Raw genomic sequence first — 24,779 nt, forward strand, 5'->3', positions numbered from 1 at the left:
GTTTTATCTATTGCTTCTATGCAATCTTTTTACTTATTTAACACTGAGACAAGGTCCATAAAGGTTTAGAAATACTTGGGTTCATGAAAACTTAAAAATTTCAACTCGAGATGTAAAATGACCGTTTTACCCCTATTGTGAAAATTATCGGTATTTCTATCTTCTTCAATATCTTATCCTCATCCATTCATTCCTTAGGCCTACTTGGACCTTAATAACATTAGAAAACAAATTTCAATGGTTGACCAGGAGAAATGACGAAATTACCCCTAGTTCGTGTTATCGTGTCTACTGCTTATGGGTCAATAGGGGTCAAGGTCTCACAGCTTTGATGCATAACAATCTCATAATTGTAACAACTTTACAATTTTCTTACAAGGCCTTTATGTTCCATGGGCTTCATCCAATTAGTACTTAATAACTCCTTATTATTGTACTAACATGAAGGATGACCTCTATCACATATAATTATGTGATTAAATATGCATTAAATGACAATATATATTTCTTGATCAATCCAATTGGCTCAAGGGCATATGCCAACATTGAGAAACTCTGAAACAACAAGAGGCTACTTAGGGGGTTTCATTGAGTGGTAGTGGGAGGCATGGAAAGATTCCGAACCACTTTGGGAGGACTCTGGACACTGAATTCAGGTCCATTCGGAGCAACAGGTGAAAAGTGAGGTAGGAATGGTCTCACGATCTTTGGACTTTCTTGTTAAGAAGCTGAATCTCCTTCTCGTTCACATCATGGTTGACAGATGGGAGCGGCAACCTCCATGGGAAGTCCATGCTAGGTTGAGTTGGCACCAATGGTTGGATAAATAGCACAGATCCTATGCTGAGTCTTTGTCTACATAGTGGAATGTTGGATCTGGTCCATTAGTATGTAGGAAGGGTCTCAGATTGTTATGTGATGATTCTGGTTAAGGAGGCCGGAGGGGGATTGAATTCTTGTTTTTGCTTTTGGAGTTTGATCCCATATACAACTTGATGGGATGACCTATTGTAATGGTTTTGATCCAAAGAGTCATTGGAGAAGAGGCACGACTTGTGCCAACTCTACAATGTCTCGACACTACCGCAATTAGGTAGCATGTAAAGTTCATTGATGGAAATGAAATTGCTAATTTTCAAAAAGAGGTGGTATGGTTCTATACCATATATTGAAATCATTTTAATAATGCATTGAGAGATTATGTGGTTGCAACGAGGTTATGTTCATAGGCTCAAAAAAATTGACAATTCAAAATTAAGGCTCAAAATGGACCGACTTTAGAATTCTTACAATCTGCCTTTATTCATGTTTGACTTAAATAAATGGTTGGGTCGTTTTCTATTAATCTAAAATTTTAAAATAATTGATAATTAACCTAATTTTAATTATGTAGTAATAAAGTTATTGAGTTCAAATCTTTGAAAAACAAGTCTTCTTTCTTCTAATATTTCATTATCAAGGTTGTCCATTAGATTGTGTAATACGTCTTTAATTTTTTTTTTCATGTGTGCACATAAATTCATTAATTATTAACTCTACTTAACGTGAAAATGTGTTAAAATTAAAATATAATAATTAAGTCATTTTTTATCGATTTAAACTTTTAGGTTAATAGGTAACTGATTTTCGTAGGCTGAACAGAATGTGTATATTAAGATTTCAAATTCTAGAGAATCAGATGTATGCACGACTCTTCCAAAGTATAAGTTAAAAAGGGTCAAATCCTCATAAAAATTTTAGAATAAACATTCTTATAGAAAAGAGAAAGTATGAGAACCTTTACACTTATGTTTGGAAGAATATATGCAAAGTTATCAGGAACTCTAGTTTCTCTTATTTGATGTGACAATTAATACAAAAAGGTAAGGATGTTCATCTATTTTTCTTAACATCAAGTGGTAAAATTTTCTTTAATCATTCTAACTCTACCATTTAATATAACTATTCAATTGCTTCGTCAAAGGGCAAGATTCAAGTTTCCAATTGCTTGGTCATTAACGGCAAGCCATTCCCTCCCTACTCCTAGGCAATAGCTTTTCTTTTATTTGTGTTGGTTTTTAGTATGAAACAACCATTCATTAGGAACGTGTGAAAATCGATTATCAAGCATGCATTGATAATGATTTGTACTACAGATAAGAGAAAGCTGCATTGGGCTGTGCAGTGTTGGAGAGCCAGAAAAGGGGCAGTCTTTCATTGCAATAAGGTCTATCGTTCTAGCGTTGTTGGATTTCTTTTGGGATGCCAGCCCAATGGTAACTGAGTTCCTAATTATGTCCAAAACCTCACCGAATTAACAGTTACTCTACTATAGAAAAGTTGGCACTGGGTCTGATTTATCAATAGTGGAGATTAAAAAAAATTATAAATATTACAATTATTAGTAAATTAACATATGAAGACTCCGTTCCTGGAGTTGAAAGAAGAAAATAAAAAAGAAAAAAAAATCCAAACCTAATTTTGCTAAACAAAGGTATATATTTATAATTTAGCTCTTGATTTTTGAAGTTACCTTTATAAATGAAATCCCAATTGAAATCCTGCAACCAAACTCAGCTTGATGTATATTCCAATTGCCTGCTAAGGTTGCCACCAATCCATCTTTGATCTATGTCAAAGACTAGGCAGGCATTTAAAATTAGGCCCATAATAATAATAATATATGTATGCCCTTTGGTTTTCCAGCAGGCTAATTGTTCAAACATTTCCTAGCAAATCACACTAAGATTAATTTGAGACTTAATATGCAAAAGACAAATAAAAGTAAAGATAAAAAATGAAAAGTTTGTAATAACACAGTATTATTATATCATCAATAATAAGAAGATAAAGTTTATGCTACTTGCTACACACCATTATAAGAGCTTGCAAGTAGGCAAAGTTACAGAAGAAATTGTAAAAGCTCAAACTAAAAACACAGGGTTTTATTTTATTATTATCATGTTGTTGGACAACTTAAAGAAACAGACACAAAGTTGTTTAACTAAGTTTCACCATATATATGGTTGGACATGCAAACATACATAGGATATGCAAACATGCTAGACAATAATTAAAATCCCTCATAGCCGATCCAACAAGAATTTGCTGATAAAAAACCTGATCCATCCCACTCAAGCGTCTTCCCCATAACCTTTTTGCAAAGCATATTGCACAAGAGAATTGAACTCATCATCTCCGCTTATGAGATTGTCTTTATTTTTATCAGCATAATACATCGCCTCTTCAGTTTCCTTGTGAGGCATTTTTGCCCCTAGATGTTCAAAAGCCTCCCTGAGCTCAGAGCTGTTGAGGCTGCCCAACGTAGCATAACTTTTAAACACTCCTTTCAATTTAGGTTCTTTTGCACTTCGATCCCTGCGCCGAGAAATCAGTCCCATCGCCGTGCAAGCTTGCCTTGTATTGCTTTGAAAGTTTAGGAAGGGAGAGATAGGCTCTTCACTACTCTTCTGCTTGGTTTATTTTCCTTGCATGCAATTTAACTTGTTTATATAGACCGAAAACGCGAATAAGAATCTGTTAAAGGAGGGGAATAAACTTTTTTTATGGTGGTCGGTTTAATGTATGATTTAGACTGAAAGCAAAGAATATATATATATATATATATGATTTTTTCCTTCTTTCATCACACCCGTCGTCCTTGAATTGTTTGAGTTGATCACTACTACTCCACCCAAAGGCGTCTATCGATTCGCTCTTCTGAGACACAACTCTCAAATTGTAAGGACCATTTAAGGCCAATCTCATGGTTTATATTCCCAGAGGATTGGATTGGTCCGAATAAGAATATTCTTAATATGTCAATTTCTTCTTCACAACTTCGGCCTAGAAATTAAACCACAGATTGAAAAATGCTAAGCCTAAGGATAGTAGCCTCCTCGCCTCTCGCTTGGCTTCCTTCCAGATTTCTCAAAGATTTGTAATTAGTTAATTTTGCTGAGAAAAATCATTCTGGTAATTTATTTGCAATATTTTCCGCTTTGTCATACAATATTCAAGTTCCATCATTTTGCTTTTAAATTTTTTTATGAACCAATTCAACTACCTTCTTTTCGATGGAATGACATGAATTACAAGTAAAGATTTCAATTACAATTAAACAATTTTCACATATATTACATAGGAAATGAAAGAAATCAAATAAATAAACCAACTAATTAGATAAATCAATCTATATAAAATTAGACTGAATTTATATGTTGGATCGAATAAAGCCAATTAACAATAATCACTCTTTCCATTGAAAACAAATCATTTAATAAGAGCTTAATTAATTAGTGATTGATTATTAAATTACTTGTACTATAACTTAGTAGCATATATATTATCTTAATTTTTTAACCTAGAAGAGTTTGAAAGCTTTTGTTTATTTATATTTAATTTATAAAATATTATGACCCCCCATGCCTTTATTTGTCTTCAATCAACCAAAAAGTGCTTGGCTGAATAATGGGTCGCCATATTCTCCTCAGGGCTCTTCACACGTACCAAAATACCGGAAATGCTTTGCCATGGTAATAGCATAATAATGCTGCCCACAAGAAGGTGAAGTTGAGATAAGCTAGACTCTTTTCTTGTTAATTTCCCTTATCACTATCGCAGCATCACTTTCAACCTTTACGTTTCTTTCTGATCTCTTTCCCATGGGAAAGATTCCACGCTTGCCGAACGAAGAGTAGACAGATATGTATTACGTTTCTCTTCCTTTTTAGCGTGTATTCCTTTGTGCTGAGTATAATTTCCTCCACTTTTTTGACAAGGGAATCCCATGACTACTTGTCAAATGTGGGATATGTTAGAACGTTGTTTGCTGTGTCATTCTTTCTAATAAAACCTCATTTCAGATAGCCAAATAATAAAGAGGGTATGTATTCATTGATCCATACAGTACTTCATCATCAACTATACCATGAGAAGGAAAATTGCAGAAAAGATCCACGAGCATGGAGAATCAGAATACCTTGCTCTCTCTCCTGTTGGCTGGATACAGAATCGTAACGTCAAAAAGTACTGTGTATTTCATGACTGTATTTCACAAAAAAAATTTTCCTTCCGGAGAACAGACCATACAATGTGTATATAGTCAAATCTTATGAATTGGAGCAAGAATTATGAGATTTTGACAGCTCTGTATGACTTCTACATTGTGTTTTCCTTGGTGAACAACAAGGTTGTCGGTCGTATTTATCTCTTATTTGCCAAATCTCATATCCAAAAGAGGCTGTAGTTGCAAATAATCAGTACTCGGCCATTGAGTAACACAATTGAGAACAGAAACTCATCTCATTAAGTTTATCTCTTCTATTACTGTATCTGAGCATGCATCGCGAGTCAAATTACCATTGCAAGAAACTCTGGCCTGCCTTGACCCCTCATTTATTATTACTTATCTTCCCTCCAATTTCAATCCATCTGCCATACAACTTCTTAGCAAGGGCCAGAACAGAAAAGATTCAGCTTATTTCCATTAAAGTTAGAACTGTTTAATTCCATGAAATTAGATAGACCAAACTGGCATTACAAAAGGTATGAAAAACATCCTCCTGTAAGACTTACCTCATCCGGTTCAGAAAACTGGTAAAACAGAAACCATGTGCTCTCACTCCAATTAATATCACTTAGGAACTTAAATGATTGTCAAATGATGGAATAAGTTGGTAGGCAAAAGAAAATAAGTAAAGGAAATTAAATACAGGTAAAGCAAGCAGAATACATCCCGGCCGATATAGGCACATATTTGAATCAGTTTTCTCCTTAATTATGTTCTTGTTTGTGTTATGCCGAGACTGGAATGGATTTGTTGGCTGCTGTGATCTCTAGTTTTCAAGACAATGAGCAGATGGCAGAGTTTTTGGGGTTGCGGAACTCTAAAACAGTAGGAGGCTGCTCAGGGGGTTTCACTGAGTGGCAGTGGGAGGCATGGAAGGATTCCGAGCCACTTTGGGAGAACTCTGGACACTGAATTCAGGTCCATCCGGAGCAACAGGTGAAAAGTGAGGTAGGAATGGTCTCACGGTCTTGGGACTTTCCTGTTAAGAAGCTGAATCTCCCTCTCGTTCACGTCAAGGTTGACAGATGGGAGCGGCAGTCTCCACGGGAGGTCCACGCTAGGCTGAGTTGGCACCAATGGTTGGATGAATAGCACGGATCCTCTGTTGAGTTTTTGTCTACAGAGTGGAATGTTGGATCTGGTCCATTAGTATGTAGGGAGGGTCTCAGATTGTTATGTGATGATTGTGGTTAGGGGAGGGCCGGAGTGGGATTGAATTCTTGTTTTTGCTTTTGGAGTTTGATCCCATATAGAGCCTGATGGGATGACCTATTGTAATGGTTTTAATGCAAAGAGTCACTGGAGAGGAGGCGGGCCTTGTTGCCAGCTCTACAATGTCTCGACGCTACCGCAATTGGGTAGCATGTAAAGTTCATTTATGGAAATGAAATTGCTAATTTTCAAAAAGAGGTAGTATCGTTCTATACCATAGATTGAAATCATTTTAACAATGTATTGAGAGATTATATGGTTGCGACGAGGTGAAATATGGAAAAAAGTGCTTTTATTACTCCAATGATTGGAACAGGGAGATTAATTTTGAGTTATTGGTAAGGCATTTGATATAGAGGACTGAGATTATACACTAAAAGTTTAAAAGGATTTTGGTTGGTTAGGGAATACATGTGACAACTAATAATGAGAACAAAGGAAAGATGTCCTCGAAATTACACGAATTTTATTTTCAATATCTCTCAGGGAATTGAATCAACCTGTACCTACAAGGCTGCAATGATGAGGCCATGACCAGAATGTTCTGGCTTTTCGGTGGAGCCACTTCCATCTTTGATCAAATAGTAGAGATTATTGAGATCCGATTCACTGAGCAGTCCTCAGTGGGAGTGGGATCTGATCTGGATAAAGGCAGTTTAGTATATTTTGTTTTCTCTAGAGAAAATCATCAATATGGTGGCCAGGCCATGTGATCATCCAGAATATCAATAATTTAATAATTGGGGTTAGAGCTATGAGCACATGACATTAGTTTGGTGCTTTCTTGAGATGAAATCAAGGAATATATAGACTGTGCAGTTAGAATTCAAAGGGTTTGTCAAACTATTGATAAACAGGTGTGTTTTCGAAAGCTTCCAAATGTCAATCTGTAAACTATGTGGATATATGCATCTCAGGCATTTAGAATTGGACCAATCTGCCGTGAGGGTCAAGCTGCTGAGCTACTGGTTTTACAAAACATCAAACATCACATGACGTGAAGGTTAGCTATTCCCAGCAATTCTTATATCAATTATCAAATATTTCTTCACACAAACTCTTCCTTGCTTTATTAGTTTAAGACTATCTTTTCCAGATGGTATATATAAAATCAAATACAATTAGCTGACTAATAAGTTTACCAGCAATGCAAATGAAAGTGTGGTCCTTGGAAAAGCTTACTTAATTAAGAGGACAGGTCACCAAAGAAGACTAATCTATTCCAAGAATTGCCGTAGTGAATGCTGTCTTCAAAGTCCTCTGCTTTCATTTGTATACCCCATTTGTCAGACACACACAAAAAAAAAAAAAGACAAGTCCAAGTTGAAAACAGAATCATTGACAAGAGTTTTCCTTCTCATTTCTCATCAACATATTCAAACCCATTTTTAAACCCCATTTTCTCGAGCATTATTTAAGTTCTAATATTGAATTGAAAAGGATGTTTTGATCTGATCCTAGTTTTATCCCTCCTGAAATCCAGCTAATGCCATTGATGTTGTTGCCTCAACATTCTCTTCTTCAAGCTTTATAAAATCGTGTGTGTATATATATATGTCTTTACTCGTTAATTTTACCATTTTTGTTTGGCCATCTTGTCCAAAACTGAATTCTTTTATAGGATTTTTCATATTGTAATAAGATGAAAAAGAACAGATAATTACATTTTGGAGTTTCTTAAAAAATAAATAGCTCATAAGTAATTTTCAATATGTTAAAATCAGTTGTCAAGTCACATGTTTGCATTTTATAAGGAACGCAAAGGATCCTTAGAATCTATTCATCTAAGACAACAAACACATTGAAGTCGTCGGTGTCCCTGAAATCAGCCCTGGTTTTGAGCTTTCATCACAAACAATTCACTGGTAATATTAACCATAAAATGAACTGCCAATGTAATTAAGTTGCACTCAAATTATCAACCCTATTAGATTAGGGTGGAAAAAAAATATTTCAACAATTAAATTGAGGTATCCTAAATATATAAATATAATAAAAATTTCTTCACTTATCACTAGCTAGTTGATTTTGAATCGAATGAACACTCTAAAATTTAATATAATTTCAAAACATGAAAAGGAAAATATATATAGTGCCGGTAGAAAGCATTTGTACATTTTCATTTTACTATTTTATCTTATCTTATAGAGATTGATTTGAACCTGAAATAGGCAAAAAAGAAAAAAAAAAGGTGGGAAAAAGGAAAAACTGCAAGAAACAAACAGAAAAAAAAAAAAAAAAAAAAAAAAGAAAGAAAACAAAGGGGCCAGTTTGAGGACCTGGTGAGGAAATAAAATGTTTTAGAAGAACAAGGCTCGAGGGCGATCTGACCCAGTCGCTGAAGGGAAGCTAGAGAAGGAAACACCCAAAACCGGGACAGCGAAGGTCGACTCCATAAACATTCTTTGCTGCAAAGCCTCTACACTTGCTCCCGCTTCAACGATATCCTTGATCAAATTCCTATAATATTTCCTAAGCTTCCTCAGCATGCACGTATATTGCAACTTCAGCCACCTCAGTCTAATCTTCTTCAGAATCCTCACTATGAAAAGCCCTCGCCGTGGTTTCTTCCCACCAAGTCGAACCGTCGGCATCTTATTGCGCCTGAGTAGGAAGATTCTCCGCCGTGCCTGGCATTGGAATGTGGCGGCTAAACTGGTACGGGTGGGAATTTTGTGGGTGGTTTGCTGGTCTACAGCCATCTTGGTGTGAGGAGGTGAGGGAGAGAGATGAGAGAAAATTGAGGGAAGTTTATTATATGAGACTTGAGAGAGAGAGAGTTTGACTGTATGCACACAAAACCATCTTCAAGCATGGGGCTCCCTTCAGCATGAGTAATTAATATTTGAATAAAAAATTAAGTCTAGCATGAATTTTTTTTTTTTTTACGTTACAGGTTAAAGAGCATGCATGATATATATAGTAAAATTAGTGGCTTTGTTTAATTTTAATGGATTTTTAACTTTTTTTACTGATAGAGTTTAAGATTAAAGCTCAACAGATGGGAGAAACTGTTTTTTACCCTGCTTTTGTACTGCCATAAGAAATTTCAACCTTAGATCCCATTTTTTACACTTTCAGTAAACATTGAGTGGATCTTTGTTAATTCCAAAAGTGTTGAAATATTGTGCATTTGCATCTCATTCTTTGTACTTTTCTGTTCTCTATATTTCCCTTGAGATGCAAGCAAATGATCAATATGATCCAACGCCAACAAATCCGATCAAGACAATTGCCTAGGAATATAGCAATAATATTTGTATGGAATTTTTCTAATCTTACATTACATCACGCATTACGCAGACCAAAATCAAAAACACATTGTCGTATCATTGATGCTTATGGTTAATCTCTCTCTCTCTCTCTTTATATATATATATATATATATATATAATAATTCCAAATTAATTCTAATGTGGAATACTGAGTCTGACCGGCTTTGCTTGTCTTTTGTCTTGTAAATCGCACTGGCATTGACCCCACACAGCCCATAACCTTCTTGCATGCATGGTCCCTCTCTCTCATCGACTAGCTCCTAATAACCATGAGGATAACAAAAACTTTTAATGTTCATTCATGTCGATAACGCTTGTTTCATGGTCCAGATTTTTACTAAACTTGGTGGAAACAATAGGTTTGTATTTTGGGAGCTTCGTCGGCCGGTGAGGTGACTCTCTAGTCTAGCTAGCTAGCTTAGGCTAGGCTGACTGCGTCATGTATCCAAGTTACTTATTCACATTATAATGTCTCTTTGATTTATCTTCCTCCCAGACATATGAATTTTACTCGGAACAAGCACCGAGGAGTGCCTAATTGATAATTAAACCGGCCAGCTAGGTGGACCAGGCCATCAAATAAGTTTGCTTGAAATTGCTTGTCAAGATCAACATTAATATTTATCAACAAGAAAAAAACTATTAGTACTACTAGTATTCATCCCCACAAATTTGTGTAATTAATTTTTTATTCCATGTTTTTCAATCACATATTTTAACTAAAGCAATATTGGATTAATTCTTTTAGATATATATATATATATATATATATATATATATATATATATATTCTTTTTATTGAAAATATCAATAATAGAGGTTCTCATATAAAAGGGAAATATTCTTCATATTTACGAAATAATAATAAAAAAAAAGACTCACGCACCCAAAGAGTTGATTCAGTTGTAAATGTATTCATCTCTTATTTTTAAAGCAAAATTTGAATATCTCTTCTCTCGAATCAAAAGATAAATAAAAAAGACATGAAATTACTTGTAAAAACAAATTATTTTGTATTTTCATATAATTTGCGTCTTTCAGCAAGGTCCATTAAGCCTAAACTTTAGAGAATTGAGACTAGGTCTGTCCATGAACCTAACTTTTAATTACTATTAAAAAGTAATAAAATTAGTTTTTTTTAAATTAAATGTAAGTTAAAAAATGTATTATTTATTGGTCAAAATACCTCAACAATTCCTGTATTCGTGTATTTTTTTTAATTTAGTCTCTTTATTCAAAATTACAATAATTTAGTCCTTTCAACATTTTTCTTCCAAAATTACTCTTCACTGAACTGACATTAGTATTGACACAGCACCACTTGCTGACATGGCATATGAGATGGATTAGAAATGTTGACGTGGCAGTGTCACCACATCACTTTGATATGTTGATGTACAATGTCACATGGTATTGATATGTTAATGTGGATATGCCATGTGGTATATCAAGAAAGGCCTCGTGTGTCACACTCTCTTTCAACACCCACTCATGTCCTTTCCTTGATTTTTCTAAAAATATTGTGTACTTGTTGAGGTTCCATGCCATCAACTCTAAGTCATTTCATTTATTATATATTATTTTTGTTTCTTTTTTTTTCCTCTTTTTTTATCTTTTTTTTCTTTCTCTCTCCTCTCACCTTCTCCTTTAAGGATCGATTGTCAGTCATTGGTTGTCACCACCGGCTGCTAGTCGTTGGCTAAAATTCATTGATCACAATCATTGGATGCAGGTTATCGATCACCAATCCTTAAAGGAGAAGGTACGAAGAGAGAGGAAAAGAACGAAAAAAAGGAAAAGAAAGAAAAAATACAAAGAATATGAGGGAAGAAAAGAAAAAAAAAGATAAATAAAAATAATATATAATTAAAAGTAAAAGCTTAGAGCTGGTGGTAAATGATGTCAGATCAATATCACGTTAATGTTGATGTCAACTCTGTAAAAAGTAATTTAAAAAGAAAAATATTAAAAAGATTAAATTAAAATAATTCTTAAAATTAAAAAATTAAATTATTACAATTTTAAATAAAATAATTAAATTTAAAAAAAATGTACAAATTTAAAAACAATTGAGGTATTTTGACCTTTATTTATTTGAAAAAAAGTACATAACTTCATGCCAGCTTATAGAGCCAGACAAAAGCCCAATCTATGACAAGCTTGGACCGTCTGGTGAGACGTGGCCGAATCCTAGCTGGATAAGGAAATTACTACACATTTGGTACAGGGAATAGCTAAGCTATTCCTTATCTATTCCCATGGTTATGCTCTACCTTCGTTTGGTACAGCAATGCCACAAGGAATAGTTATTATCTAGTAATAGTTATTCTTTAAAATGGGGTGAAACTCAAGCATAACTACACCCGAGTTTTTTCGTGGGTTTTGCTATTCCATGACTGAGAGAATAACTCTAAAATATAATAAGATTAAAATGCTCCTTATAACTTAAAAATATTACAATCTTAGACCTATAAATACTTTTTTTTCTTCTCATTTTCCCTTATTCTCTCTCTCTTTTCACGTTCTTTCCTCTCTCATTCTCTCTCTACTTGGCACTCAACACCGGAGATGACGTTGGTGGCGGCGACGACGACACTTTCACTACCGAATATGGTCGAAAAGCATCAATTTAGTTCTTTCCGACAAGATTCAATCGAGATTCAGCCAGATCTGGCACTCAACGGCCAGATCTAGTCGCGGGAAGCACCGGATCTGGTGTTTTCTGACCAGATCCCACGATTGGATCTGGCACTCTACGGTCAGATCCAACCGTGGGGAAGCGCCAATCTAGGGCAGTAGTGGCCAGATTCGGCCACTTAATGCGCCAAATCGGTGTTTTATTACACCGGTAGCCGGAATGAAGAAGAAAAAAGGAAAAAGATAAAAAATAAAATAAAAAAGAAAAAAAAATATTTTTAAAATTTAAAATATTAATATTTTATATATAATTTAAACATTATTAATATTAATATGATTAAAATATTAAAATATTAATATTTTAAATTATTAATGTTTTATGTATTAAATTATTAATATATTAAATTTTTAATGAGTACAAATAAAAAATAAAAAATTATTAATATTTTAATCATAATAATATTAAATTATAAATAAAATATTAATAATTAAATTATACTAAAATATTAATATTATAATTATTAATTATTAATATTTTAATTAATTATAAATTATTAATATTTAAAATATAAAATAAAAATAAATAATTATATATATAATAAAGAGTTTTTTTATTTTTTTATTTTTTTTATTTTAAAATTATTACTATCAACCAAACACTGTAATAAGTTATAATAATTATTCTTATTCTATTTCATTTATCATACCCAATTACATAATATTTATTTTATTTTATTTTTACTTTATTTTATTTTTATATAATAATTATTTTATTTTATTTTTATTAATTTCGTAAACCAAACGTGCCTTTAATAATTTATAGAATACCCAAATACAAGGCGTCTTACGTTTTTCTCCCACGCAAGTTTGTGGTTTCCGCAGCAAGCGTCTGTCGTCGCAAGTTTCTGGAATCAAAAACTCTCTCAGCTCACTGCTACCGACGTGACTATATCTCCAGCTGGGGCAATTGAAGGCTACAACGTGGCTTGACGCTCTTCATCTTTGGGTGCGGCTACCACCAAGAAACCCAAACGTTTCGAGATCAAGAAGTGGAGAGCCGTTGCTCTCTGGGCCTGGGGTCCGTAACATCTATATTCGTGGATTCTGCTTTTCTTTAATGGGTTAAGTAAGAGTGCCTTGATCTCCATTTTCTACTTTCGGAAATCGGAAAAAAGTACCGACGCCTGAGAGATTCGAACTCTCGCGGGGGAACCCCATGTACTTAGCAGGCACACGCCTTAACCACTCGGCCAAAGCGTCGTTGTTGAACGGTGTTCATGTACCCATTAAATAAAAAGACTATTTTTTTTTTAATTGTCTTGCATTCTGACTGGAAAAAGAACAAAGGTTTGGGTCATTGTGGTTGGGTCGTGTCATGTCGTGCTCGTACCATAAAAAAGGAAGCAATCCTTTCTGTCCACGGACAATCGTGGACGAATAACAATGAGGCTTCTGGTTGCACATCTAAAATAAAAAAATTGAAAAGAATTCAGAAAGGTAAAACCATCCTTTTGCTCAATAATTCAACTACCCATGCTATGCTCCCGATTTGTTCCATGGGAGTGCTTCCTTAGATTTCTAACATGTAACAAGGTGCAAACTCGTTTCATCAACATTCCTTCTTCCCATTTGGAGATTGGATTTAAAGTTCATATTGTTCTCTCACATACGTTGAGCAGAAAGATCCCAATGTCACCTAGCAAGTTAGAGAAAAGGAGCAGCTTTCAGATGATGGTAATGGTACAATATGATTCCAGTGTTTTAACCCCTGAGCAATGAGCATGTACTATGTAAACAGCATTTTCAAATGAGGCCTTTCACTTGTACATTTACAGTAAATGAGAGCAATGAAATTAGGGAAACAAGACAATTTTCCAGGTATAATTTACTTGATTCAGATTCACTGTTGTTAATGAAGTGTTCTAATACTTCAATAGTTACTAAATAATTAAAGGAACACTCATCATTAATATTACCTTCCAGTAATTTCCTGGAATCCGTCATTGATCAACTCTAATCAATGGTGCAACAGGAAAATCAAGTAGAATGAAAAGTTATGACAAGATGTCCTAATTTGTGGAGGAAGATGATAAAAAGTACAGCCCCAACGTTTAGCTAGCTAGAACGAGGGATGTCCCCTAATTATTTACAGCATTTCAATTCGCAAATCAAATGGAATCCTTGAGTCCCTGAAGCCACCTAACAGCAATTGGACTCCTCACAAGATGAACTCCATCACTCCACTCAATCGACCCAAATGCTTCTAAAGCAACAGCAAACAAGGCCAAACCGTCACTTGCAAATGTAATCTCGTAGCTTAGAGTTTGGTTTTCTGCACTGAATTCAAGCTTACTTGGGGAAACACTGATTTCAACACCAGGCGGAGCATTCACTTTAGCTTCATAAACTGCATCAACTGAAGGCCCAACATTTTTCACTGTCCTCTTATACTTAACAACATGATCATTAGAATCAAAAACAACAGAGAATGATGGATAATTAAGATTGCCCGGTGTAGCCAATTTCCCTTCACATACATCTGGACCAGTAGGCTCCCTGACAAAAATTGCAATTCGCTTTGAGTCATAGCCAATTGAGCAAAGGAATGCAACATAGTCACCATCATCAATATCATATACCAATCCAGGCATAAGAGCTATGTTGGGATCCACATGACCAGCACCATAAACAAATGGTGATGATTCTACACCAGTAGCAAGATCCTTAATGGTATTTCCCGAGTTATCTAAACTGTAAGCAGTTGTCATCAAGGCAGATTTTATGGCAGCAGGTGACCAATTGGGATATGCCTTTATGAGCAGAGCAGCCAATCCGCTAACATGAGGACACGACATTGAAGTACCTGAAATGATATTGAAATTAACTCTTCTAGTATCAATGTTCAACTGAGATGGACCAATGAATCCAGTCCATCCAGCCAAGATATTAACACCAGGAGCAATGACATCGGGTTTGAGAATTTCCGGGGTCAAATGGTTTGGACCACGGCTCGAAAAAGCGGCAACCTTTGGAGCTGGTGGTGAAGGCCCGATCACTGTTCCATGGAACACAATAGTAGCCGTAGGAAACTGACTTATTTTGATATACTGCCGGATCTCATTACCTGCTTTCTCACCCACTGTAGTAGCTGGTATAAGATGAGCATCAGCAATGAGTTCTTCACCACTCTCAGCAGTGTTTGCCAGAATCATTCCTAACCCACCAGCAAGCTTCACTGCAAATCCTTTTTCAACTCTAGCATTGCCTCCCCTATCACAAAAAACAATCTTGCCTTGAACCTTTGATGGACTTAGACTCCCCATATAGCAATATCTGTTTCCAGAGTCACCAGCATAAACCAAAGGAAGCTTAATATCAACTAGAGGGTCACCAGAGTACAATGAAACACCACCGAAAATCCTGCCATCACCAAGAATCGCATCAGCTGGAAACTCCCTGTCAATGGTGGAAGCACCGACTGTTAAAATCCAAGGCGCAATGTTAACAGCAGTGTATGGACCAGGACCGGAATTCCCAGCAGAACATGACACAACAATACCATGTTGAGCAGCACCAAAAGCCCCAATTGCTATGGAATCATGATCATACTGAGGAGCGTATCCAGTGGCTCCCACAGATAAAGATATCACATTAACACCGTCAGCAATTGCTTGGTCCATGGCTGCAAGTAAATCAGAATCAAAACAACCTAAACTCCAGCAAATTTTGTATGCAGCAATCCGTGCTTTTGTAGCCATACCACGAGCCTCCCCATATGCAAATTCGAAAAGGCTGGCATTAGAAACCACAGATCCAGCAGCAGTTGAAGCAGTATGCGTGCCATGACCTTCAGTATCTCGTGGAGACTTGGATTCTTTAGTTTCATCCATGGGTCCTTCAAGATAAGACTCATAGCCTTTGTAAAACGCTCTTGCACCGATTATTTTTCGGCTGCAAGCGGAAGCAGGAAAGTCAGGTCCTGTCTCACAGATACCTTTCCAGCTATCCGGAACAGGGGACAGCCCCGAGTCTTTAAAACTCGGGCGTTCCGGCCATATTCCGGTATCCAGGACTCCGATTATAACACCATCGCCATAATAGGAGTTCTGCCAAAGACCTACACCATCCGAAAGGCCTAAGAACTGAGGTGTTCGAGTAGTGTGGATCTGACGAACCTGGTCAGGAATCACAGAAAGGATTCCAGGAAGTTCCCTGAGCTTCTCAGCCTGCGTAGCCGTGAGGCGAGCGGAGAAGCCATTGATGGCACGTTCGTAGGTGTAGAGGAGCTTGGTGGGGTGAGGGGAAGGAGGGAGAGAATGGATGATGGAGGAGTACCAGTGATGGTGAGAGGAGAAAAGGGATGGCTTGTGTGATTTGGACACGTGGATGATGAAGTTTTCTGGACGGTCCGATGAAGAGGAGGAGAAAGGGATGAAAAGCAGAGAGAGGAAGAAGAAGAAAGAAATAGCCATGAGGATTTCTCTCCGTTCTCTCTGCTCTCTTCCAGGGGAATTGGAGATACAAATTGTTTGAGCTACTTTGTTGGGTTGCTCTGTCTGAAAGTGTAGAGCATGTATAATGTTGCAAATAGCGTCCAGGAGTATGGGCGCCCACGTCACCTAACGACAAATGTTGGTAATTAGTCATCAAGATCAATTTTCGTTTCCCCTGTTGATAATTTGATTTACATGCTGCACGAACCTGGGTAAATGTTACTTAAGGTTAATAAGCTTCATTAATGGTTAAGATTAAATATGAGCTTTCTTGTAAGACTTGGATTCTTGGGACCAATGATAGGCTCCCATTTCTGGTGGGTCCAAAGAATGGATAATGCCTTTAAATTTGTACAGGTCCAAAAGCCACTTTCTTTGGATTTTTTTTTTTAAGATAGATTTTAAATTTATGATGGATGAGCTATTATTGGTTTTTGCTGAGAGAAGGAAGGTTCGGGGGCTCAGTTGATGATGTTTTGGTGGGTCCAACTTATCACAATCCCAATTGATGAGTTTTTATGGACAAGAGGACAAACAAAGTTGCTGGCGTGGCCATCATACAAAGATCTTTTGGACCTTGGCAGCTCCACTACAAGCCAAGAACGAGGGCAAGTGACTGTAACAGAGATTGTTCAAATTTTCAGTCTCGAGTTTTGCATAGAAAGCCAAGGCGGGGAATTACTTCCGTTGAGAAATTTTATTGAAAAATAATGTATTTTATAAAGTTTAAATATTTTACATTATTAAGGTACATAAAAGTGTAAGTGTTTTAAATAAGTAAATTTATTAAGAACTTATTGTAAAGAAAGAAAAAAAGAGTAGATTCGTACATACACAAGATCAGACTAGATCTTGAGAAAATTTAGATTCTCCGTCTACGTGCGAGTATACCCCTGAGCTAGGCTCAAGTAAATTTTTGTACCTTGATTTTAATTTTTTTTTAAGCTTTTTCGGCTTTTGATTGAATCAGATTTAGACCCTACCATGTTGACTAAGTTTTTCTTGATTTGCTGCACATCTATTGGACTGAGTATACATGTTGACCAAATTTTTCTCTACCCCTGATTTGGTGCAATGTTCACCTCATTCTCCTGATTTGATGCAACATTCACTTTATTTCCTACCTATAAATACAACTTTCTTACCTCAGTCATAACACACATTAAGCCTCTCATCTCCTTCTCTCTGTTTTTTGCATATTTACTATGTTTTCTTTCCTTCCCCGTTAGGTTCTTCTCTTTCTTTAAAAAATATTTTTGCTGTCCCTGTTATCTCTTAGTAGTTTGTGCGAACTATAAGGAAAAGTCTATTGAATATTAGAGGATAGCCGCTACAATCTTTTTGTACTGAGTTGTGTACTCTGAAGGGATGAAAATTATCCTTAAAGATAGTGATACCACACCTCAGACTTGTTACTGTATTACTTGGTTTATTTTATTTCATTTGTTTCATAATTTTTTTTCTCACAATCTTAAGGATAATGGATTCCCATGTTGATAATGCTACTGCCAATATTCCTATTACTGCCTCTATCCCTACTACCACCACCACCATTGTTAATGGTTACACCATGGCTCCTACTCCGTTGACCGTTCCTCTTATGCCTTCAGTCTCATATGTCAAACCATTTTCAAGTATTTCCAAAATTGAGGTTTTTGATGGCAAAAACTTCAAAAGATAGCAAGAAATGATTTTTTTCAATCATTTATGTTCATGGGATGGCTTTTGCGCTAATTGATTCTAAGTTAGATGATGTCAAAATACTGGAACCATGGATGCACGCAAATAAGGTATACAGGCATACGATCATTAACACACTTTCTAATGAGCTGTTTGATGTATACAGTCTCTCCAAGAAGCAAAGCAAATATGGGAGTCAATGATTGTCAAATACACTGCTGAAGATGTTAGGAAACAGAAGTTTGATTTTGACAATTTCTACTGCTGGAAGATGACAGATGACAAAGACATCAAGCGTCAAATCAATGAATACCACAAGTTGGTGGATGATTTGAAGGCTGAAAAAATAAACTTGCAATAAGAGTTCGTTGTTGGGTTGCTAATTAAGAAGCTGCTAAAATCCTGGAATGGCTACAAGCAAAAGCTGAAACATAAGAAAAAACAGTTGTAACTTGCAGATTTGATTGTGCACATCATCATTGAAAACACAATCCGAAGGGAGATAAAAGCCTCCAGAGCTAAGGAAATTGCAACTAAAGCTAATCTGATACAAGGCAGAACCTAGTGTCAATAAAGGTACATTCATAAACTTGATTATAAACCCAAAGTCTCTCATCCCACTTTTAAAAAGAATGGTAGTTATTTTGTTTGTGGAAAACCAGGGCATTATGCCGCACAATGTAGGAAAAAAGCAAAGGAAAATAACAAACGTCCTAATCCAAGAGTCAAGTTGGTCAAAGCATATGAATCCGATGATGCACTTGCTACAATCATTTCGCAAGCAAATATGGTGGCCAATGTGAAGGAATGGGTGTTAGACTCAAATGCTACCAAGCATATTTGTACAAACAAAAATGCCTTTACCTTTTGTACTCTAGTAGAGGAAGGAGAAAAGATAATATACCTTAGTGATTCTCGAATTGCTCAAGTTTTTGGTAAAGGGAAAGTCTTTTTCAAGCTCACATCTAGCAAGACCTTAACTCTGAATGATGTTTTTCATGTTCCCAATATAAGGGCAAACCTAGTTTTTGTAGCCTTATTGGATAAGGTTGCGGTGAAAGTGTCATTCGAATCTGACTAGTTCGTAATGACAAAAAATAATGTTTTTATGGGTAAGGGTCATTGCAATAAAAGACTCTTTGTACTTGAAATGTTCTGAATGAAAATGCTATTTTTTCTGCGTATATGATCGACTCTATTAATATATGGCATTGTAGATTAGGACATGTTAGCATTCCCTAAATTAAGAAAATGCAATCATTAGGTTTAATTTATAGTATTAAAAATGGATTCTTTAATAAGTGTAAAATATGTACTGAAATGAAATCAACTAAAAAAACTTGTATTTCAGTAAATAAAGAATTTGAATTATTAAGTTTAATTCATTCTGACTTAAGAGGTCTAAAACAAACTATGATTAGAGGCGGTAAGTAATACTATATTACATTTATTGATGATTATTCTAGATTTAATAAAATTTATTTACTTAGGCAAAACATTAAAAGAAATAATAAACTCTATGTTTGTTGGTTCTAATGCATATGAAAATTTATGGGATGAAGCTTTATTATTTGCATATCATATTCAAAATAGAATTCCTTATAAGAAAACTAGTAGGACACCTTATGAATTATGGAAAGGCTATTCTCTTAACTTAAAACATTTGAAAGTATGGAGGTGTCTTGTTAAGGTAATGCTTCCTGACTTTAAGAAGAGAAAAATTGGCTCTAAGACATTTGATTGCATGTTTATTGGTTATGGTGAACATAGTGCTGCATATAGATTTCTTGCATTAAAAAGTGATGTTCTTGATTATAATACAATTGTTGAAACAAAAAAGTGCTGAATTTTTTTAGCATATTTTTTCATTGAGAACTTATACAATTTCTTATGCACCTTTTAGTAAAAATGATTTTGAAATATAAAATGATAATTTAAAAAGGACTAAAAGACCAAGGAAAGAAATTTCTTTTGGTAATGATTTTTATACTTATCTTATAGATAATGATCTTTTAACTTATGCTGAAGCAATTTTTTCTAAAGAAAATCTATTTTGGAAAAAAGCTATACAAAATGAGATTGATTCAATTTTACAAAATCAAGCTTTAGAATTAGTTGATTTACCATCTGGAGCCAAACCAATTGGTTGCAAATGGGATTTTAAAAGAAAATTTAATCCTAATGGTTCTATTGATAAATATAAAGTTAGATTAGTTGCAAAACGTTTTACTCAAAAATAAAATATTGACTATTTTGATACTTTTGCTCCAGTAACAAGAATTTCATCTATTTGTGTTTTATTTACCTTAGCTTCAATTTATAAACTTGTTGTTCATCAAATGGATATTAAAATTACTTTTTTAAATGGTGATTTAGAAGAAGAAATTTATATGACACAACTCGAGGGATGTGTTTTTCATGGTCAAGAAAACAAAGTTTATAAATTGACTAAATCTTTATATGGTTTGAAACAATCACTAAAACAATGGCATGAAAAATTTGATCAAGTTCTTGTTAGTAATGGATTTTCTACTATTGAAGTTGATAAATGTGTATACACAAAAACTGTTGATAGTGAATGCGTGATTATTAGCTTATATCTTGATTATATACTAATTTTTTGTACATGCATTAACGTGGTCAATAAAACAAAATATTTCTTGGCTTCTAAATTTGATATGAAAGATCTGGGAGAAGTTAATGTTATTTTGGGTATTAAAATCATAAAATGTGATAGTGGCTTAATGCTAACATAAAAGCATTATGTTGAAAGGCTACTTAAAAAGTATGGACATTTTGATGTCACACCTGTGAATACTCGTTATAATAGTAATATCCAATTAAAGAAAAATAGAGGTGATAGTGTAGTTCAATCTAAGTATGCACAGATTATTAAGAGTTTAATGCATTTGATGAATTATACTCTACCTGATATAGCTTATGCTATGTGTAAACTGAGTAGATATACACAAAGTCCCAATCAAGATCATTGGATTGCCTTGAGCAGAGTGATAAAATATTTGAAAGGTACCATAAACTATGGTACTTTATATAATAGATTTCTTGTTATATTAGAAGAATACAGTGATGCTAATTAGATCTTAGATTCAGATGAGATAAAATCCACAAGTGGTTATGTATTCACCTTTGGTGGGAGTGTTGTAACTTGAAAATCAGCCAAATAAACAATTGCTAAATCTATAATGAAGTCTGAATTTGTAGCTTTAGAGTTGGTTGGCAATGAGGTTGAGTGTTTAAGAAACCTTTTAGCAGATATTTCGTTGGGAATGAAACTAATACCTTCTGTGTCTGTGCATTGTGATTATCAAGTGGCAATAGCCATTGCAAAGAATAAAACTTTCAAATAGTAAGAATAGACACATTTGTTTGCGACATGATGAAGTAAAGCAGCTGCATAGAAATGGAATTATATCCATTAATTATGTGAAGTCATATTTGAATTTGGTCTATCCTCTAACTAAACCCCTAGGAAAAAAATTAATTAATGTTATATCGATGGGAATGAGACTAAAACCAATGGAGGAAATCAACAAAGTTAGGTAACCCAATCTATATGATTGGAGATCCTATGAATTAGGTTTATATGGGTAATAAAAAGTTATTTATTGATAAATTGATGCACTATTAAAATTATTGTCCTTCATATGGTATGTGAATAGTGCAAAACTATAATGCAAGAGAGGTTGAGTTAAACTCTTAATGAATTCCATATCCTTTATAGGTAGTGTATTAAACTGTAGTATACACTTGATGGAATCAACCTATACAAGTGTGGAGTGGGACTGCTCCTATGAAAACTGTGGTAAATTCTCTAAAACACTTATGAATAACCAGGCAAGCGCATGGCCTATTCGCACAAAATCGTGTTAAACAGAAGAAATTGGGGGGGTGTAATGTGATCGATGAAAACTATATTTCACTTAAAGAATTTTGGTTCATAAGTTATAAACTTTACCAAAATTCTATGATTTATGTTGCATTCTCTCTAAGGGTGGTTCATAGCTTAAAAAACACCAGTCATGATGCATTACACTCAAATGAAATTTGACCCAATCAATCCAATGGATCATCCTCACTTAAAACTTCCTATGAAACCTTATGAAATATGTGAAAAATTATTAGAAAATAGTATATTTTATAAGGTTCAGACATCCCACATTGCTAGGGTATATAAAGGTGTGAGTGCTTTAAATAAACAAACACATTATGGGCTTATTGCAAAGAAGGAAAAATAAGTGGACTCGTTCGTATACAAGATCGGGCTAAGCCTTGAAAAAATTCAGATTCCCCCTGTTAACGAGTATATACATGGGCTAGGCCCAAGTGAATTTTTGTACCATGGCTTTAATATTTTTTAAAAGCTTTCTCAACTTTTGATTGAATCATATTCAAACTCTACCATGCTGATTGAGTTTTTCTTGATTTGTTGCAACGTTTACTTGACTGAGTACATGTGTTGACCAGGTTTTTCCCAATCCTCTGATTTGGTGCAACGTTCACCTCATTCTCCTGATTTGGTGCAACGTTCACTTTATTCCCTACCTATAAATATTGCCTCCCTACCTCAGTCACAACACACATTAAGCCTCTTATCTCCTCCTTTTTGTTTTCTACATATTTTCTTTGTATTCTTTCCTTTCCCGTTGGGTTCTTCTTTTTCTCTAAAAAATTTTTCTGCTATTCCTACTATCCTTTAGTAGTTTGTGTAAATTATAAAGAAGGGTCCGTTGAATCTTGGAGAATAACAACTACAATTCTTTTACACTGAGTTTTGTATTTTGAAAGGGCAAAAATTATCCTTAAAGATAGTGATACCATTGATTGAATCAAACTCAAACTCTATCATGATGACTAAGATTTTCCTGATTTGCTGCAATGTCTACCTGACTGAATATACATGCTGACCAGGTTTTTCTCAATCCCCTGATTTGGTGCAACGTTCACCTCATTCTCCATTCTCCAGATTTGGTGCAACGTTCACTTCATTCCTTGCCTATAAATACAGCCTCCCTACCTCAATCACAACGCACACTAAGCCTCTTATCTCCTCCTTTCTATTTTTTGCATATTTTCTCTACTTTCTTTCCTACCTTGCTAGATTCTTCTTTTTCTCTAAAAAATCTTTCTACTGTTCATGTTATCTCTTAGTAGTTTGTGCAAACTATAAGGACTACAATCTTTTTGCACTTAGTTTGTACTCTAAAGAAGCCAAAATTATTCTTAAGAACAATGATACCATTAATTAAATCAAACTCAAACTCTACCATGCTGACTGAGTTTAACTTGATTTGTTGCGATGTCTACCTGACTGAGTATACATACTGACCAGGTTTTTCTTAACCCCCGTTCACTTCATTCCTTGCCTATAAATACAGCCTCCCTACCTCAGTCACAACACACACCAAGCCTTTCATCTCCTCCTCTCTGTTTTCTACATATTTTCTCTGCTTTCTTTCCTTCCCTGTTGGGTTCTTCTTTTTGTCTAAAAAATCTTTCTGTTGTTCCTATTATCCCTTAGTAATTTATGCAAACTATAAAGAAAAGTCTGTTGAATCCTAGAAGATAACCGTTACAGTCTTTTTATTTTGCCTCGAGTTTTATACTTTGAAGGGACAAAAATTATCTTTAAAGACAGTGATACCACTCAGATTTCTTACTGTATTACTTGCTTTATCTTATTTCCATTTGTTTCTAGGTTTTTTCTTAACAAAGCCAACTGGCTAAGTAGCAGTAGTACCTTAAATTACTAATAAAGAAGTTATAGTTTCCGCCAATCATTTTTCTCTTCCCAAAATGGTTGGTAAATATCTAAAACAATGATAGAATAATGGTGGGAATTATTTTATTGTGGCTGCTCAGTCGAAACTCAAGAGCATACACTATCCTTCCAACTATCAAACGCAAGCTGATGTTTATTAATTTCTGACAGTGCAGTAGTTTATAAAGTATAAGCTCAAAGAGATAAAAGCTAAGGAGCCATATGCGTACACGATGTACATTAGTTCATCACCATGCTTGCTTTATGCAGTTCTGCAGTTGGAAGCTTGATGCTGTTTCTGCCTTTGTGGGACCAAAGCAACACTTGCCACCACCGATACCTTTCAAAGGAACGACATTACACTGCCATGCCCATGCGCATGATGAAATATGGGCTTCCATAAACCAAGTAGGGAGATAATTCAAAATTCAATCTTTTTCTGTTTTTATGAGCAGTGATCAATGCTCAGTGGGTCCAAAACTATTAAATTCATTCAAGAGAAGAGAGTAGATACTGACAATTTTGGGTGTTTAAACTTTTTGAAGGATGAATGAGTTGTTGAACTACCATTTGTCTGTGAAGTTTAGATCAGATTCAGATGTAACCAACGATTTTTGCTGTGGGATTCAATGGGATGCATTTCTCAGGGGTGT

General features: G+C 34.9%; 2 protein-coding genes and 1 non-coding gene across 3 annotated transcripts; all 3 read right to left on the bottom strand.

The window, feature by feature from the left end:
• Nucleotides 1–8,300: 8,300 nt before the first annotated feature.
• Nucleotides 8,301–9,021, bottom strand: LOC18596238 (uncharacterized). Its single transcript, XM_018123038.2, has one exon. The coding sequence runs from the start codon at nucleotides 8,962–8,964 to the stop codon at nucleotides 8,563–8,565; it is 402 nt and encodes a 133-aa protein (XP_017978527.1). The 5' UTR covers nucleotides 8,965–9,021; the 3' UTR covers nucleotides 8,301–8,562.
• Nucleotides 9,022–13,352: 4,331 nt separating this feature from the next.
• Nucleotides 13,353–13,434, bottom strand: TRNAS-GCU (transfer RNA serine (anticodon GCU)). Its single transcript has one exon. It is a non-coding gene; the product is annotated as a tRNA-Ser (tRNA).
• A 688-nt stretch (nucleotides 13,435–14,122) lies between these two features.
• Nucleotides 14,123–16,741, bottom strand: LOC18596239 (Subtilase family protein). Its single transcript, XM_018123786.2, has one exon. The coding sequence runs from the start codon at nucleotides 16,644–16,646 to the stop codon at nucleotides 14,343–14,345; it is 2,304 nt and encodes a 767-aa protein (XP_017979275.2). The 5' UTR covers nucleotides 16,647–16,741; the 3' UTR covers nucleotides 14,123–14,342.
• Nucleotides 16,742–24,779: the final 8,038 nt, after the last annotated feature.

Source organism: Theobroma cacao, chromosome 6, assembly GCF_053813885.1.
Source record: "Theobroma cacao isolate CCN51 chromosome 6, ASM5381388v1, whole genome shotgun sequence".
NCBI lineage: Eukaryota > Viridiplantae > Streptophyta > Magnoliopsida > Malvales > Malvaceae > Theobroma > Theobroma cacao.

Coding starts and splice junctions, on each gene's coding strand:
- LOC18596238 (XM_018123038.2), bottom strand. CDS start 8,964: ATGGCTGTAGACCAGCAAACCACCCACAAAATTCCCACCCGTACCAGT.
- LOC18596239 (XM_018123786.2), bottom strand. CDS start 16,646: ATGGCTATTTCTTTCTTCTTCTTCCTCTCTCTGCTTTTCATCCCTTTC.